The sequence below is a fragment of the Maylandia zebra genome, linkage group LG11, assembly GCF_041146795.1.
Source record: "Maylandia zebra isolate NMK-2024a linkage group LG11, Mzebra_GT3a, whole genome shotgun sequence".
Classification (NCBI taxonomy): domain Eukaryota; kingdom Metazoa; phylum Chordata; class Actinopteri; order Cichliformes; family Cichlidae; genus Maylandia; species Maylandia zebra.
In genome coordinates this window covers 20,342,639-20,360,734 of record NC_135177.1, presented here as the reverse complement: position 1 = coordinate 20,360,734, position 18,096 = coordinate 20,342,639, and the positions used below count along the sequence as shown (strand labels likewise).

Below are 18,096 nucleotides of genomic sequence, written 5' to 3'. Positions count from 1 at the left end.
ATTGTATCCAAAGGCGAATAGGAGATGCTTGTCCATGCTTTCATCTCCTCTCATTTAGATTACTGTAACGCACTCTTTTCTTGTCTGTCTAAGGCTTCCCTCAATCGCCTCCAAGTGGTCCAAAATGCCACAGCAAGGCTTTTATCCCACAGTCATAAATTCGCCCATATCACCCCTGTGTTAAAATACTTGCACTCGCTTCCGGTTGAGTATAGATATCAGTTTAAAATCCTCACTTTTACATTCATGTCCCTACAAGGTGAGGCTCCCAATTATATCAGAGCTTCTCCAACCCTACTCTCCAAACCGGATCCTTAGATGAACTGATAGTTGTCTTCTAACCATTCCACGGACCCGTTTGAAAACGAAGGGGGATCGCGCTTTTCAAGCCTTGACTCCAATATTATGGAACAGTTTACCTCGCCCACTACGCACCATCAACTCTGTAGCTACTTTTAAAAAACAGCTCAAAACACATTAGTTTAGACAGGCATTTAGGTAATATTCATGTGTAGCAAGCTGTTTTATTGGATGTGCTACTATACCCTATTTATATAGGGAGTGCAGAATTATTAGGCAAGTTGTATTTTTGAGGAATAATTTTATTATTGAACAACAACCATGTTCTCAATGAACCCAAAAAACTCATTAATATCAAAGCTGAATGTTTTTGGAAGTAATTTTTAGTTTGTTTTTAGTTTTAGCTATTTTAGGGGGATATCTGTGTGTGCAGGTGACTATTACTGTGCATAATTATTAGGCAACTTAACAAAAAACAAATATATACCCATTTCAATTATTTATTTTTACCAGTGAAACCAATATAACATCTCCACATTCACAAATATACATTTCTGACATTCAAAAACAAAACAAAAACAAATCAGCGACCAATATAGCCACCTTTCTTTGCAAGGACACTCAAAAGCCTGCCATCCATGGATTCTGTCAGTGTTTTGATCTGTTCACCATCAACATTGCGTGCAGCAGCAACCACAGCCTCCCAGACACTGTTCAGAGAGGTGTACTGTTTTCCCTCCTTGTAAATCTCACATTTGATGATGGACCACAGGTTCTCAATGGGGTTCAGATCAGGTGAACAAGGTGGCCATGTCATTAGTTTTTCTTCTTTTATACCCTTTCTTGCCAGCCACGCTGTGGAGTACTTGGACGCGTGTGATGGAGCATTGTCCTGCATGAAAATCATGTTTTCTTGAAGGATGCAGACTTCTTCCTGTACCACTGCTTGAAGAAGGTGTCTTCCAGAAACTGGCAGTAGGACTGGGAGTTGAGCTTGACTCCATCCTCAACCCGAAAAGGCCCCACAAGCTCATCTTTGATGATACCAGCCCAAACCAGTACTCCACCTCCACCTTGCTGGCGTCTGAGTCGGACTGGAGCTCTCTGCCCTTTACCAATCCAGCCACGGGCCCATCCATCTGGCCCATCAAGACTCACTCTCATTACATCAGTCCATAAAACCTTAGAAAAACCAAAACCAGTCTTGAGATATTTCTTGGCCCAGTCTTGACGTTTCAGCTTGTGTGTCTTGTTCAGTGGTGGTCGTCTTTCAGCCTTTCTTACTTTGGCCATGTCTCTGAGTATTGCACACCTTGTGCTTTTGGGCACTCCAGTGATGTTGCAGCTCTGAAATATGGCCAAACTGGTGGCAAGTGGCATCTTGGCAGCTGCACGCTTGACTTTTCTCAGTTCATGGGCAGTTATTTTGCGCCTTGGTTTTTCCACACGCTTCTTGCGACCCTGTTGACTATTTTGAATGAAACGCTTGATTGTTCGATGATCACGCTTCAGAAGCTTTGCAATTTTGAGACTGCTGCATCCCTCTGCAAGATATCTCACTATTTTTGACTTTTCTGAGCCTGTCAAGTCCTTCTTTTGACCCATTTTGGCAAAGGAAAGGAAGTTGCCTAATAATTATGCACACCTGATATAGGGTGTTGATGTCATTAGACCACACCCCTTCTCATTACAGAGATGCACATCACCTAATATGCTTAATTGGTAGTAGGCTTTCGAGCCTATACAGCTTGGAGTAAGACAACATGCATGAAGAGGATGATGTGGACAAAATACTCATTTGCCTAATAATTCTGCACTCCCTGTAGTGTTTTATTGTATCGATTGATATGCTTTCATACCTGTTTTATATCATTTTTATTGTTTCGTTTGATATGCTTTTATTCCCATGTGAAGCACTTTGAAAAAAGTTCCAGTTTCAAAAAGCGCTATATAAATAAATGTTACTTACTTTACTAACTCTGCCTCTCTAAGATGCTCTTTTAATTTACTGACCTGTTGTTCCATTGTGAATAAAATATGGGTCATTACGTTGTTTGATCTCATTTTACAGTCCCAATGTTTTTGGAACTGTGGCTGTACAAGTCAAAGGCAAACCTCATGATTTATCTGTAAGTATCGGCTCAGTCAAATTATCGTCTTCTGTGAGTTAAAGTTAAAAGTGTTGGTATTGCACACTCCTGTGCGCACAATTTCAAATATCTAATTTCTGTATGTGAATAGTAACTAAAATATAATGACGGCTGAATGTCTGTGGATGTCCAATTTTGCAGAATTTGTCATTTTCCGAAGTGGTTTTAATGAAGAAAAAAGGACCTAATGAATAATAAAAACAAAATCCTTTGCAGAAAAGCTCTCATAAATAAACCATAATTTCTTAATTAAATGCATTTTATTCTGTCACAATTCTGGGATACATAATTTACATTTCTGAAGTTCCCATGCTATTTTGTTATACACCTTTCATTTAATATCTAGTTGTACATTTCACAGGTGGAGCTTGAATGTCAGTGATCTCTGTATTAACCCACAATTTCTGCAGATTATTTACACTCACACAGGTTTAAGCCTTCAAGGCTAGACACATATCAAGTTATTATAGGTTTCAGGGCCGTCTAGGTGTGTAAAATTAAAGATGAGAGGAAATGAATTATGTAAGTTAGCTTGTTTCACAGCTATTCTGCTCTGCATGTTGCTACATCTTAATTCTTTCCAGAGGCAATACTGGAATAATGGAATAACTCACACACCAACACACGCACACACCAATGCACACGAACAGCAGGCAGTTTGGTAAAATCGGTTCATTGGTAACAGGAGGCTAATACAATAGGAGAGGATGTAAGGGATTACAGATTGTGTATGCAGATAATGCTGTTAGATGCTAGATAACAGGATGTCTCTGCCTAAATGTTCTGCTTTAGGCGAGAGGCACTGCGTTTTCTTTATATAGCACCAGAATCTGTCATGGCGACAGCTACTCCATCTTCTTCTTTCCTTTTACTGTCTCTGTATCATTAGGGATGTGCATACCAACCTCTTCTAACCATCCTGCACCTGTTCATCAGCCATCACTATTGAGTTTCCCATTTCTGCTCATCATCTGTTCAAATCTAACTGGATCTGCTTTCTCAGCAATTCCTCGGTAGTAGTGGGTATTTTGAGGGCAGCCTGCATGTTTTATTACTACCTACCTGCTTCAGCCGGGTAAATTTGCTGGTGACTGTAACACTGCACTAGACCTATGGTAGTAAAGGTGTTTGTGAATCTGCTTTTGACTACAAAATCTGTTGTTCCGCCCCCAAGTTAAGTGCTTCATTTTTTTTATTTTGTTTTTTCATATAATCTGCATGCAGAAATCCAATTAACTTACTCACCTTCATGCTGTGTATGTGCATCATAAGCATGTGTGTCTTAGTGTGCACTCTGGTGTGCTCTTGAGACGGAGGCAGGTACGGGTAGTGAGATATTTGTGTCAGAAAGCAGGGAGATCAATAACATCCTGAAAAGAGAGCAACCTCAGGGATACAATTGCTCCACTTGAAGGGAAAGGAGAGTGGAATACAGAAACTATTGCCTATGTTTATCAAAACAGTGGATTTCAACAGGGGGATAGCAATCTATTTTTCAGCACATTTGGTGAAAAAGATACAACACAAACATCTGAAATGTGTGGGGGGGTTTCACTCAAAAAGAAAATACACATTAAAAATATTTATATCAACAGAAGCATGTCAATTTGGCATAAACCTAACTTTTCTCTGAGTAAAGTCAGGAACAGGCAGGATCAGACAATAACTCACCACTGGAACCACTGGTCTTTCTTTTTCTTTACTTTGTGCAAAATCGAAACGATTGTTATGCTATTTCATTTTCCCTACTTTATGATTGTCTACAAATGAAAAATAATATAACATGTCATTGAAACATTGAGCAACCCGGGATCACATGTTAGTGGCTTTGAGTTCACCCATCTCATCCTTTAACCGGTTGCGTTCCCAGCCTTGGCGAATGCGCATGAGCGGACGGTTCACGCAGGGGAGGACGAGGACCAGCTTGAGCACCAGTGTTACCGAAGGAACAATTAGACAGAGCATGGAGTCCGGAGGAGTGTACCATTTATACGTAGATTTGCGAAGGAATTTATCCCAGGCATAAATGTAGCAATGTGCAGTGGAGAGAAAAAGAGTCAGGTAGCCCAGCGTCGACTGTGGGGAAAAAGAAACACACACACACACACACAATGGTAAAAATTAAAGATTAAATACAAAAGAGTTCAACAAGAAGACGATAAGCTTTCTGTTATCTGTTAAATAAACATGAAACTAGTGTTGAGTTTATTAAGTAGGTAATAAAAATTTTATTTCAAGCATTTTGTTATCAACATCACAAAGTGCTTTAAAATAAACTTACAGAGCATAAAAGCAAAAGTTAATCAAACACAAGTAAAAAATATGGGTTTAGCTTAGCTTAGCAAAAATACTGAAAATGTGTGGAACCTTTGTCCAAAGGTAGAAGGTTTTTTTAAAAAAGCAAATTAACTGGTGAGGTTTAGAGGCGCTCAGTTTTGTTGTGACAGTATTTTCTTTCTCCTTTTGTCATGCTACTCTAAGCTAGGATAAGTCAACTCTAGGCTGGTACGAGCAAATTTACCACACAGACAAACTAATGGTATCAACTGTCTCATCTAACTCTGTGGAAGAAAGAGAATGAGAATGAGCTATCTCCCAAATTACCAAACTATCCTTGGAAATGCTTTATGCTGAATTTAAGACTGACATGCACAGACGCAGACATAATAAAAAAACAACCTAGTGCATAATGTGCCTCCATTTCCATGTTTTAGCATTTGCAATAAGGGCAAACAGCAGAGAAAGCAAACAGTGCTATTGCTATGGCGCAGTAATAAACTGTGCCCCTGTGTGATGACGATAAGGGATCTTGCACCTACTTGCACCTTATTAAACCAGTGGAGAGCAAATATCATATTACACAGTGTCCTAGCATTTTTGGATATTTGCTTGTATTCAGGGCTTTATATTCCCATGTTGACAACAGTGATCACAACTAGAAGCAAAAAGTAAGCTTATGTAAGCATATTATTGTTATTTCATGTCTTATTTCATAACTCTCCTCACTAGATCATAAGAATTAGTTTGACTTTCACCTCCATCTCTGAGTACCATTCGCTGTCTGAGGTCTATCTATGGACCTGACCTTTACACAAATGGGCCTGTGACCTGTATTAAAAATCTTCTCACTGGAGGATTATACCAGGTATCATAATTCTATTTAATGAATAACTTAACATTTAAAATCCTTGGCTAAAGTCTCTCTGTGTGCCTGTGTTAGGCGGCTAGTTAACTAGGCTCTAGGGAGACAAGTGCCAGTGACATATTGCTATATTGCTTTTACAACACTTTAATAACTGATAAAAATCTAAGAAGTTCTAAATGTAGATTATCTAGAAGGCTCTAAAATATGCCTTTACTGATATGAAACACGTGACTGATAAAGCATGAGAATTTAAAGGTGTGCATGAGAAAATGCACATTCACACACAGCACATACATGTGAAGGACTGTGCATTTTTATCTGCACTGACCTGAACAAAGCTGAACTCTCTCCAGCTGAGAGTGCCTCCAACAGAGGGCAAGGATGTTAACCCCAGCAGGACAAAAAGAAAGAAGCCCAGGATTCCCAGTGCATATAATGAGTCAGTGCGCCATGCGCTGGTATTGTCAAAGTAAAGTGGAGTGGTAGTATTTTTCTTCACCTACAAGGAAGAGAGAAAAGTGGAGGGACTGTTATTGCAGTGAATGTTCTACATGTACATATAAGCTTTATTTAATATTTTTCTTTGTGCAGGATTGCAGAAACACTCCAATCAGTTTGCACCAGCCTGCTGCACTTTACCTCATTCAACACATTGGAGATGACTCTTTGTCTGTCAGAGTAGCGGGCAGGAATGATTAATGTGTAGATAGCATGGAGCAATGCAAAGCCTAGTGCAAGAAGACCCAACTGTTTCCTGCACAGCATCCAGCGATCTAGCCAATTGGGGAAACGCCTGGAACATAGGAAAATGAGTTAGGCACTTTACGCTGCAAAAATCATGCCCTTTTTTTTTTTTTTACATTGTACCAGGAATGAAAATGTTTATGTTTGATGCCTGACCTGTACTTGGTCCCTCTGTAGAGCTGAAGGAACCCAGCTATAGCTCCAGGGAGGTAGCAGAGCGACAGCATAATGAGGGACACAACTGGAGTGATCTGACACATGGAAAATAAAAACACAATGAGAAATGTAAAATACCGTTTTACGAGCAACTAAACAAAGAGGAGCATATCTTTACCTTGTTGGCCAGAGATATCATTATGCGGTAGGAGATATCTTCATCATTTTCCACATATGCATAGATGATATCTCTAATGACCAAATACAAGAAAAAGAAGGCAGAGAGGCCGAAAGCCACGTACAAAGGCATCCTCCACTCTGGGAACAGCTGCAGAGGAAAGTCCTCCACCTCTTTAGCAGCTGACAGGGACCCTTTGTCCACAACAGTGAGGCCTAGTTTGGTGGCCATCTCTGCCACATCCCGTTTTGCTTCTCCATTGTTCCCACACAGGTACACCTAGGGCATAAATAGAAATAGTCTATAAATGTGTATTTCTCCAAAGGCATATAGAGCTTGTCACAAATATAAAATTAAAATTTTTTAAAGGTTTGAAAAATTCTCACTAAGCTTTGCACTGCAGGTTTTATCAAAGACTCCTGAAACAGGAATAAATGATGCTTTTGTTGGGGGCTTTTCAGCCGGCAGTCTGGTTCTCTAATGAGTATTAAGGCAGCAGGACAGCATATGTGCGACTGATTCAAAAACCTACACCTTCTGCATTCATGTCTGCAGGCAGGAGAATTTTTACCAGTGCAACAGCACGGACCATTAATCTGTTCTTAGTCGTTTCTGACCAAAATGGAAGATGATGCGGTTTTAACTGTCTGTGAAGTTTCATCGTGTCACTAATATTATCTTTTCTTTGCAGTTACAAACTGTATTAGTTGGTAAATTGATGAAAGCAGATTCTAAAATAATAATATGAATATTAACATTTATTAAAATTTTTCTCTCAACACTTTCTTATGATCTGTGTTTCTATTACTAATAGATGACTCACCTGATGCGAATATCTAGTGAATGACTGCACAGCTACACCTACATTGTGTGTCCACAGAATTACCCTTGTTTTATCTGTCACCCACCGCTCCTTCAGTTTTTTGGGAAGAAGCCCCTGAAAATGTATTACTAGGTAAGCACACGTGCCTACTTTATATACATATGCTGCTCAATATGTAATCCCATTCTAGATCACAGCATGGTGAAGCTTATTACTGCACTCACAGCTCTGTGATAAGACGATTAACTTGTTTGTAAAAGGCGAGAACTAACGAGAGCTAGAGAGTGTGTGACAGAGAGAGAGCAGTTTGACAGGCATATAGGAGAGTCAGTGGGATTGAGCAGTTTTCCCCAGGTGTGTGTGTGTAAGTGGACCGGGCAGCCAGCCATGTCTCCCTACATTACTGCACCAGTAACAGCAGGGGACAGCCGACAGACTAAATCTCCATCTGAATGTAAATGTGACAGAGCCACAGCCCCGCTGTGGATCTAATCAAATTGCTGGCTGGGGAATAGCACACACTTAAAAGCATGAGTGTGTGTGGATATATACTGTAACTACATATGCGCTGATAAAGAAACACACATTCAAACACACACACCCTCTTTTCTCTCACAGCTACCTGTTTTCAAAGAAATAGAACACTGCAGTGGTTTGTGTGTGTGTGTGTGTGTGTGTGTGTGTGTGTGTGTGTGTGTGTGTGTGTGTGTGTGTGTGTGTGTGTGTGTGTGTGTGTGTGACGTGCACACGTATGGGGGCTTGTTTGTGTTGAAGAGGCAGATTCAGGTTTGGTCTCCAGAGGTTCGAGCATGTTTGTGTTTCTCTTTGTAGCCGTGAAACGGAAGCTGCAATAAACACTGGTCTTTCAACTTTGTAAGATCATGAAGTGTGCTTGTTTGTGTATTTTTACAAGCGCTGCCCTCATTTTCTCTCGCATTGTTATGGTAAGACAGCAAAATCAATAATCAGCAGCAACAAAACTGAAATCAATTGCTTCCCTAAATTTTGCACGGCGTATGTTGAAGCAGTCTCCTGTTATTAAGCAGTTCAAGAGACATTTTTTCCCATCGTAAAACAGAAAATGCTGAAAGCAGATGTTATTTTGTAGTTTGAAGTCAAACATTTCTCATGGTGATCAGATCAATTTAGTAATCTCCTCTTTCTGTTACTGCTTTGTTTGTATCTTTATTCTTGTCAGCCATAGTCTTCCTTAAGGCTCAGAAGCTTCCTGACTTTGTTTTGTCTTAAGCCAGCTGACATCTTTTTAACAGATCCCTTACTTCTACTCTTGTCTTACCTGTCTTCCTGCTAGAAGTCCATTCTGCAGGGCCCAGGTGGACAGGGTGTTAAGGCCTTTAACAACGGCTGCTTTAGGGACCAGCCTAGAGAACACACAGAAAGGACTTTAGTTGCTATTGTTTCTTTTACAAAGACGCCCAGGGGAAAGAAAAAGTCTCAAAACGATGAGAATCAATGTTTCCACTTCAACCGAATGGATACACAGCAGGCTCACCTGTCAAGGGAGCTGCAACCACTTGATTTGTTTCACTTCTTTAGGATTCAGTTTAGAGTTTTGATCTCTCATTTTCCAAGAGGTCTTTAGGAGCATTTTTCCACAACAATGTCATTCTCACATAGATTTGTAATAGGCACAGTTGCAATGAAAGAAAAAGATATCTTTGACAACAAATAAAGATTGAACAAAAAAAGGTTAGGCTCCCTTGGTGAACAGAAGGAATGACTTGCATGCACAGTGTATTCATGAATGAGAGACTCTTTTTCTTTTCCATACTTTTGAGGGCGTATGTTACCTCTGCAAGTAGACGGCATTTGCTTCCATGTACATGTCTTTCTTCAAGTTGTTACTGAGGTCCACCAGCACCTTGAAATAAATCCATCAGCATTGATTGAGTAGAGAGAAAAAATAAAGTAGTTAGAATATTTGTCATTTATTTCATGCACATCCTTTTACAAAAATCATGTGAATGATTCCGTTAAGATGTGAACAGCAGAAAACACTGACATTACACACACATAAGGTGTGACTGGATAACGTTGTGTTTTTGTGTAGCACCTCTTGTCCACCCTCCTCACTCTGTGTATTCATTTCCCATGATTACATGTCAGTAGCCTCTGGTTCTTTCTCCTGTATTTTATGCTTTCTCCTCTCTCCGTACCTTTCTGGAGATGTGTCTCGATCCATAGCTGCTTGGTTTTGACCTGTGGTTACTGTCCCTGCAAACCTGCTCACTGTTTGTTATTTTTCAAGTGCTCATTTTTTTTTTCTCTCCACTCTCCTGTCACCCCCGACCGTTTCAGACAGACAGCCCCTCAGCCTGAATTTGGTTCAATCAGAGGTTCTTCCTCAAGAGGGATTTGTTCAGTGTCTTTCTGTAATACTGTAAGGTCTAGAGCCAACTAAACCGTCCTCAGATAACGTCACAACAACAAATAATAAATTACTAATAATTTTGTCTCTGATTTGCTTTCCTTAAAAGTTTTTGTTTCCACTTCAAATATTTCTAAATAATGGGCCATTTTGATCTGCTTGTGTTTTTAATTTCCTGAGTTATTTTTGTTTATCATGGGCTAAAATGTAATATTCCCACATGTAACTTGGCCATTGTTTTAAAATGAGAATAGTTATTATTAGTAGTAGTAGTATTACACTGTGCTGTTGCATGGCATTAGTTGTTGTTAAGATTTAATCCTTAATTCATGCTGCAAATAAAAGTTACAAAGTAGCATAATCATCTTAGCAGGATTTAATTGATAAAACAATGCAAACCTAAAAGTAATCGTTTTTTCATGTCTTTTGATCTGTAACAGAACTAAAGTAATGCTAATATTTAATGTTTTCTTAACAATTCAGAACATTTACTGAGGAAAATGTTGTGGTTAATGTCTTGAGGACAAACTGTTCCACAATCCAACTGAGTGCAGAGGTGTCAGAAGATGTTCAAGCGAAGTAATAAACTTCCGAGATCTTGAGATTATTTTATTTAAAAAAAAAATTTCACAAATCACTGTCAAGGATTACCTACATACGCATACAAAAGCCCATTTTCAGACGTCCTCTCTCCTGTCTTACGGCGGCACTTTGCTTTATCCAGTGTGAATATGTTTAAAGTATTTTGAGACTGTAATTGAAGCTACGCAGGCTCACATTGACCAATGTATTGCTTCTTTAATCAGCTGTGCTAACACCAGTTAGACCTTTAACATAATGAACTTGCATTAGGTAATGCTGTTATCAAAATGAGTTACAATTAATCAGTCATTGATTGTCAGACCCATGATTTAGATAACATGTGTCTAAAAATTATTTCCTTGATATATGAATGACACAGCAGTTAATATTTATATGTTCTCTCAAATAACATGAATTATTGCTGACAAATCGCCATGATAATTCCGTGAAAATGTCATTTTTAAACTCTTGCTATCATGTTTCACATGTGGGAACAAATGTAATAACCTATGTGTACACAATATGTTAAATATTGTTTCCAGGCCAGCTGGCAAATGAAAATGTAGAAATGTTTATTCACAGAAAGAAAGAGAAAAAAAAGAGTTTAAAGGTGTTTAAAGATTTAAAGGTGTATCTTTTTTATTCCAATTTTAACTTTGGACTAACCTTTCTTTCAAGTTGAGGTGCCATCTTCTCCAGAAATTCATAGTGTTCTCTGTGAACACAAACGAAGATCATCTTGGCAGACCGGGCTGATTCTTCATGGGTCATCACCTCCGCAAAACAAAGGACAGAACATGTTTGAGATACGTACAGTAATGTTTCTAAATTTAAAAACTCTATTCAGTTCAATATAATGCCATAAGTCATACCTGAGCTCCCTCAGGCAAGGGGCCACAGCTGTGAGGTCTGCGGCTGCCATACACCACCCTGTAGCCGGATTGGAGCAGACACAGGCCCAGAGAGCGTCCTAAGTCCCCAGTCCCAAAGATACACATCAGCTCAGGCTCAGGGCCATCTCCCGATGCCAGTGGATGCAGCATCGCACCTTCTGTCTTCATGTTCTCTGATATTTCTTTTTCCACACTTATGATCACACACTGAGATTGGATGGTCAGTTTTAGCTGTGTATTTATAATGTTTTGGAATCTGACCTATACACTGCCTCTCCCACTTTGTGCGTGATTCTTCTTTTAACCTCTGTGTGACATAAGTGTGTGTAATGAAGTTATTATAGCTGTTTATTACATCTGCAATCAACATCTGAAATTGCATGTGTTGGAATGCAATATAACTCATATCTGTGTTTTGTTTTTTTCGCAATGTGAGTCAGCATTTTATCCATGATTTCTTTTGGATGTATATTTAGTTTATTTTTATATTGCTTGTGCTCATCAGCTATTGGCTGATAGAGCAAGACTTTGAACTCTAAATTAACTGTATGGGGAGCCATCTGCACTCTGCAGCAGTAACATTAACCTCAGATTCGCACTTTTTTAACATTTTATTATTCTTAGAAACGCCGACTGCTTCATCTACCTAGTTCAGCCAGAATTTGACTTTTACATTTGGTAATAATAAAAAAAATCTTTTGCTACTGCTTTCTAGTGCTGCCTTATTCTATTTCTTCTGTTTCCACTCTAGACATGATGCCATGTGGGAAATCCTGGCCCACAGATTCATTATCATTTCAAAACCCGCTGTTCCAACCAAACAACCGGGAAGAGAATTTCTGCAAATTTAGTGTTCATGTCCCCATGGCTTAAACATCTGCAAAGTTGTGACACAAACAGACTCAGTAGAGCAGAAATGAAGCTTGGCACATATGTAAGTGTTTTGCGTGTGGCTGCTTTGCTTTGTATGAATGCATGGGTCTGTTCGCAACTGTCAGTTGGTGTATATATGTGTGTGTGGTCGAGCGTGTGTGTGTGTATCTGTGCACTGAAATGGGTCAGGAGGATCGGAGCTGAACAGAGTCCCAGCTGTGATGTGAGGTACCAGGGGAGTTGGCTTTGTGTAGACAGAATGACTACCTGGCTATAGAAATGACACACAGCATCACATCAACTTTAACTATTTGCACAAAAATATACTCATCTCCATAAAAGCAGCCTCATTCAAATAACAATATACATACATATAGCCAGAAATATTTATGGCAGACAAGCAGCCTGTTACCTCAGGAGCTTTTACACTCAAGTCCATAACCAAAGCGTTAATGTCTACCAGGGGGTATATCGCAGCAAAATGAGAAATCATTTTATGCCTAACCTTTAAGGCATCCATTCACTTGTAGCACTGTTAGAATAGACCTGATAGCAGATTCACTCCAATGACTCATTTACTAGCTCTGCCTCCAGGACAACTCTCTTTTCACGTCCTGTTCTTTCTTTCTTTTTCTCTTTGCATCACCACTTAGCCCTCTCCTCCAAAGTCTCCGTTCTTTCTGTGCACTCAGTTCCTAGTGCTCTCCCACCTCTTAGCCAAGCTTTCTCTAACTTAATAATTATTGAACCCACCGAGTAAATTAAACCTACGTTGGCTTTAATTATGCTGTCCAAGGCCATGACTGTCTATCCGAGAAAGTTAGGTAACCTTCAAGAATAGTTCTTCCCACCTAACGTGATCAGTTTAAGTTTTTCCCACAACTCTTTCAAGTAAGTATTTCATCATTAGTGACTGTAAATAGCTCTTGATATGTTTGTCTATATATGTGGTTGATTTGCCTATTCATGTTTTATAGATTCCAGAAAAGTGTGAAATTCTCACGTGTCATTCACATGGGGCAGCAAATATGTCCCTGGAATAGAAGAAGAGAAACAGAGCTGAAAGAATTCATCACTTTATACTCTTTTGAAGTGACTAAGCAAAGACAGTTAGTGGCAGTGTTGCCAAGTCCGTAATTTCCCACAGAACTGGGCTACTTTTGAAGTCTTGCCACAGGGTGAATTTATGGTCCACTTGTTGGGTAGACCTAATTTGCATGAAAATTACACGAATATCTATAAATAACCACACATAAGTTACATGAAACAATGAATTCATACTCAGACCCTGCTAAATCAACCGCAGATCAGATCAACATGTAAACAATTCCAGCGACATTCAACCACGCACAGTATGCCATAATTGCCGCACAGTGTGGGCACTAAGCTAGTTTTGTCACAGTCGTGTCTAAGGAAGGGAAATGAAAGAATTAAGCAATTCCAATTGTATTATTGATATCAGTTATCAGTTTGATTACTTATTGATTTTCTTATAGATTCTCAATGAGTTCTCTCACTTTGAGAGTGACCATCAAGCAGCAGATCAAACACATTTGTGCAAATGAATTGCATAATGTGGGTCTTCGCAGCCAGCAGCGGGGAGTTGGCGAAGCCAGCTCGCACCGGCATCTGCAGGAAGAAGACGTGACTGAAGAGGAATTCGCTGTCGTCCTAGGAAGGACAGCATGGGTGGGGGGATGCCGGAAAACGGTTATCACAGGACGGTTGGACAGCGGATCCAGCAAGGCCACCACGTGTTGGTATTTCATGTCGTCAGCTGAAAAGCCACGGGGAGCAAACTGAGCTTCAATGTGCACGAACCACGAAGGAGGGTCATGAAGCCAAAAATCCAGCAGCTTAACTGCCACAGCAAAAATTTAAACGTGCAGCTCTGTAATCACTTTCGACATAAATGAAGACAGAAAACTGAAGTTGGGCTAGCTGGTATATAATGATGTGCTGCGTGGTGGCTGGCTACACAGCTATGGTTAGCACAACATAAACACAGTGAAGCTTGAGGATGAACGCTAAGGTTTTTCCACTCAATAAAAGTTAACCTGAGAGTTCCCGATGATTAGGGACAAATGTAATTGCATGGCAGGATGCTGTAAACGGACCAAACTTCAGTCAGGAGAACAACTGCAATACAAGGTTAGTCATTAATATACTGCTGCATGGGCTGGGCCATAGGTACATTGTAAGGTTTTAAAAACTGAGCTTTAAAAATGAAAACTGATGATAACAACCGAGAGAAGTCGACAGTGGTCACTGACTTTTTTTTGGGGGGGGGGGGGGGTTCACATTAAATAAAACAAAATTCAAAGCATTAAACAGGTTAAAAACACAACAGCCTTAATAAATGCAGAGTAGTTTGTATCCGGAAGCAGGGTTCATACGTCATCACTTAAAGATTGGATATCCCAACTGCTGTGGATGTTTTAATGCAGTGCAGTTGTTATTATTAAAACTTGCCACATCCTGTTTATGACAGTTACAATAAACACTGTTCCTTAGTTTGGAACTACAGTGGATACTCATATTACTCACTCATCCATCGCACATTAGCCATGGACATCTGGATTAGAACTCCAAAATTCAAAACCTAAACCATACAAACTCACATTGCTGCTGAGTCTCACTGATATGATGAAATGTCTCAGACATCCATTGGAAGCAGTTAAACTAAACTGTTGTATTGTCTCTGTTGTATGACAAAGCAAGCACACGTAAACTTTTAATTGCATTTTTAAGGACAGTCTTTCTGCTGCAGACAGATTTTCTAACCATGTGAGTATTTTGTGCTTTTTCAAAAACATCTTGCAACATTTAACCGTAATGCGCTCTGGGACATGTTTACATCGAGCATATGCTGAGCCTTCAATTTATAAATGTCAGGGTGGAGTTGCAAATTACAGCACACGTGAGAAAGCACACTCAGATTCTTCCAGTGTTATCTGTCACTCTGCAGTGCATTAAAAACATGCGTATAATAGTGAGCGTTGAACATTTGTTTTGCCAGCTTAATGGACAAAAATAAAGAATTCACATTTGCAAGCAAGAGTGAATGGCTGTGGTGGGAATTACTTGAGATTACAGCTGTTTCCAGGCATCATGAGGCACGCACAATGAGGGGCAGTTGTTAAAGACAGTTTTCAGTGAGAGTGCGCCTATTATACATAGTGCCATGGTGTTACAATGAGCAGAGAACAGCCTGTAAGATAGATGAGTTCTAAGAGATTTCTGTTATGGCAATGCATTACATATGAGATTCATATTGAGGCTCTGACTGAGCTCAGGTTTTGAGGTTGTTGAAAAAGCAGTGGAAAAAAAGTGGTAGGAAGACAGACACACACTGGCTATACGATGAGACACAAAGACAGAAACATAGGGAGCATAGCAGAGAGACTCAGGCACAGAAAGAAAGACACCAAGAAGAAGAAATTGAAAAAAATTGTGTTTCAGTAGAACAAAGATGCTTGTTACAACCAGTTTCCCATAAGTATTCCCAGAAATATTCTATAAATATTCCATTACCAGCTTTCCAGACAGAAACACTTGGGATGTTCATTATGAAACACTTAGAGTAGGTTTAAGGAGAAAAAGAAACACTTTGAATGAAAGTGCACCCTATTTTTTTTAGATGTTTGTCTTTGATGAAGTTGCTGCTTTAGGGCTGTTGAGATAAATGAATAGTGCGTGTCCTTTTGTATAGCATGTACACATATGGTGTGGGTGTTCTGTTATGGGTTATGTTTGTCTGTCCAGCTCAACATGTTCACTGGTGTAAAGAAATGTTCATGTGTGTAAATTTATAGTCAATATTCCATTTTTATCATGTCTACAACAGGCCTACATGCATTATAGAAGCATCTCAACTCGGAGAGCCTCATCCCCTATCTCTGCTTTAACAGGATGAGCCCTGACTGTATGTTTGATGTTCAGAATCTTATCTGGCAAGCCAAGCGTCAGAAATCAGAGGCTGGGAGGAGCTGCATGAAACTGCAGATTTAGAGATTTTCCTCTTTCGTCCGGCACACATCGCTGCTGAATTATATGGCCTTGGTTATTTCAGAACTCAGGCTTTTTAAGAACAGAGGGGACTGGGACACTTTGAAAATATCTCCAGAAAGACAATGCTTGCATGGGATTGTCTTATCCTCTCCTTGGATAGCAAGCTTTGATAATCTTTTTGCCTCGTTTAACTTCTTTTCCTCCCCTCCACCCTGCGCCGTTCTTTGTGTGATCCAAGATAGAAGAAATTGAACAGTCTTTTTCGGTTTACATGCTGAAAAGGTTGAGATTAAGATCTCCAATGTATCTGTGTCATTCTACATAGTCATATCTCCACAAACAGCTGTGGTCTGCAAATAGCATGCATCCCCACTGTTCGTCCTTTGTGGCTGGAGGGAAATCGACAGCCCATTATGAGGCTGAGATAGGCCTAAAGAATTTTTCGCCTCATCTCCTCAGCCATACCTCCAGTCAAGTGAAAGAGCTGACAAGGTAGGAAAAAGCTGACACGGAAGTCTAATTCTGTAATGATGAAAACCTCATAGTCATCAGAGGTGCAGGTTCCCTACTCTGTATTTTTTAACGCAGGTGGTGTGCTGAGGGAAAACGACAGAGAGTCAGGAAGCATGCAGTATGCTCAGGTTCACAGGCAATATGGTTGTGAATGGTGATGAGGCAAACTGTTGTTGCTAGGTACAGTTTCACAGCAAAGCTATAGTTAACAAGGCGACAAGAACGTTCCTGACAGCCAACGATGGCATTTGTTCTAATTTCCTTTCAAACTACCCTCTGGGTCGCAATGCCTAAATGAGGTTACTGATGATTGGTGCAAAAAATAATTATGAGCCAACAGTCCTCTTAGATCAGCAGCATGGTAACCATGTTTGTGTATGGCCCTGACTGGCAGTCAAGATCATAGCTAGATATCTATCCTTTTTTCCATGTAGAGTTATATCGGATTAGTGACTTTTTTTCCCCGAGTGTCTCATCTGTTGTTGTTTGTATTTATTGATTGATTGATTGATTCTTTATTTTGAACATGTTGAAAAAGTACAACAAAATAGAATTAAAAGAGACAAATGAACAAAGCAAAACAAAAGGAAAACGAGCGTCTCATCTGTTGTTGTTTGTATTTATTGTTTTATTATCGTGAAAAGCAACACAAAGCTGTGGCATTTGTTTGTGTATCCTTTTAATTAATAAGGTCTCTTTCAAAGAAGGTTAAATCTCTGCTTTCTCCGGTATGTGGAGATGATAGACAATTTCCAGGTGATATTTGAGCTGTAGCCAGGAATGACTGCCTGGAATTGTCTTTTAAAATATAAAAATTCTTGAATTAATACAGACTTGTCAGTTCTGGTGTTCTCTGGCCAGCATTCATGCCACCCACATTTTTCAATGATGAAGACATTTAAGTACAAAGAAAGTTCTTGCTTTGAGCACCCACTAGAAACTCAGAGCTAGATGGATGCCCAGCACTCATCAGACTAGAAAACAGAAAACCAAGAAGGACAGGGGGCTTCAAAAACAAACAGAAATACATAAAATAGATGTAAACACACAGCAAACAGATAAACAAAGTCATTTTCAGATTTTTTTTAAGGGGAGTTGTTAAGCATCCTTTATTCTTTTAGTTTGATTTGTATCAGTATCCACACCATAAGCAGGAAACACAGGCTCTCAGTGTATTTCAAGGTAACTTTATTGTGCTGTGGAACCACCACAATATGTAGCTTAAGGGTGTGAGAGAATCTCAGATACACTGACTCAAATACAGCAAACCACAGTATAAACTGATGTTTAGATTCATGTTTGAACATTAGTTTATAAAGTGTGTTTTTCTTCCTTTCTT

General features: G+C 39.5%; 1 protein-coding gene across 1 annotated transcript; it reads right to left on the bottom strand.

The window, feature by feature from the left end:
* Positions 1–2,735: 2,735 nt before the first annotated feature.
* Positions 2,736–12,389, bottom strand: LOC101468531 (metalloreductase STEAP4-like). The gene is made up of 9 exons (XM_004541689.2): positions 11,340–12,389; positions 11,134–11,241; positions 9,308–9,378; positions 8,794–8,878; positions 6,674–6,952; positions 6,496–6,590; positions 6,235–6,388; positions 5,924–6,094; positions 2,736–4,526 (listed from the first exon to the last, which is right to left on the bottom strand). Exons 1-9 carry the CDS (start codon positions 11,526–11,528, stop codon positions 4,263–4,265), a joined length of 1,416 nt encoding a protein of 471 aa, XP_004541746.1. The 5' UTR covers positions 11,529–12,389; the 3' UTR covers positions 2,736–4,262.
* Positions 12,390–18,096: the final 5,707 nt, after the last annotated feature.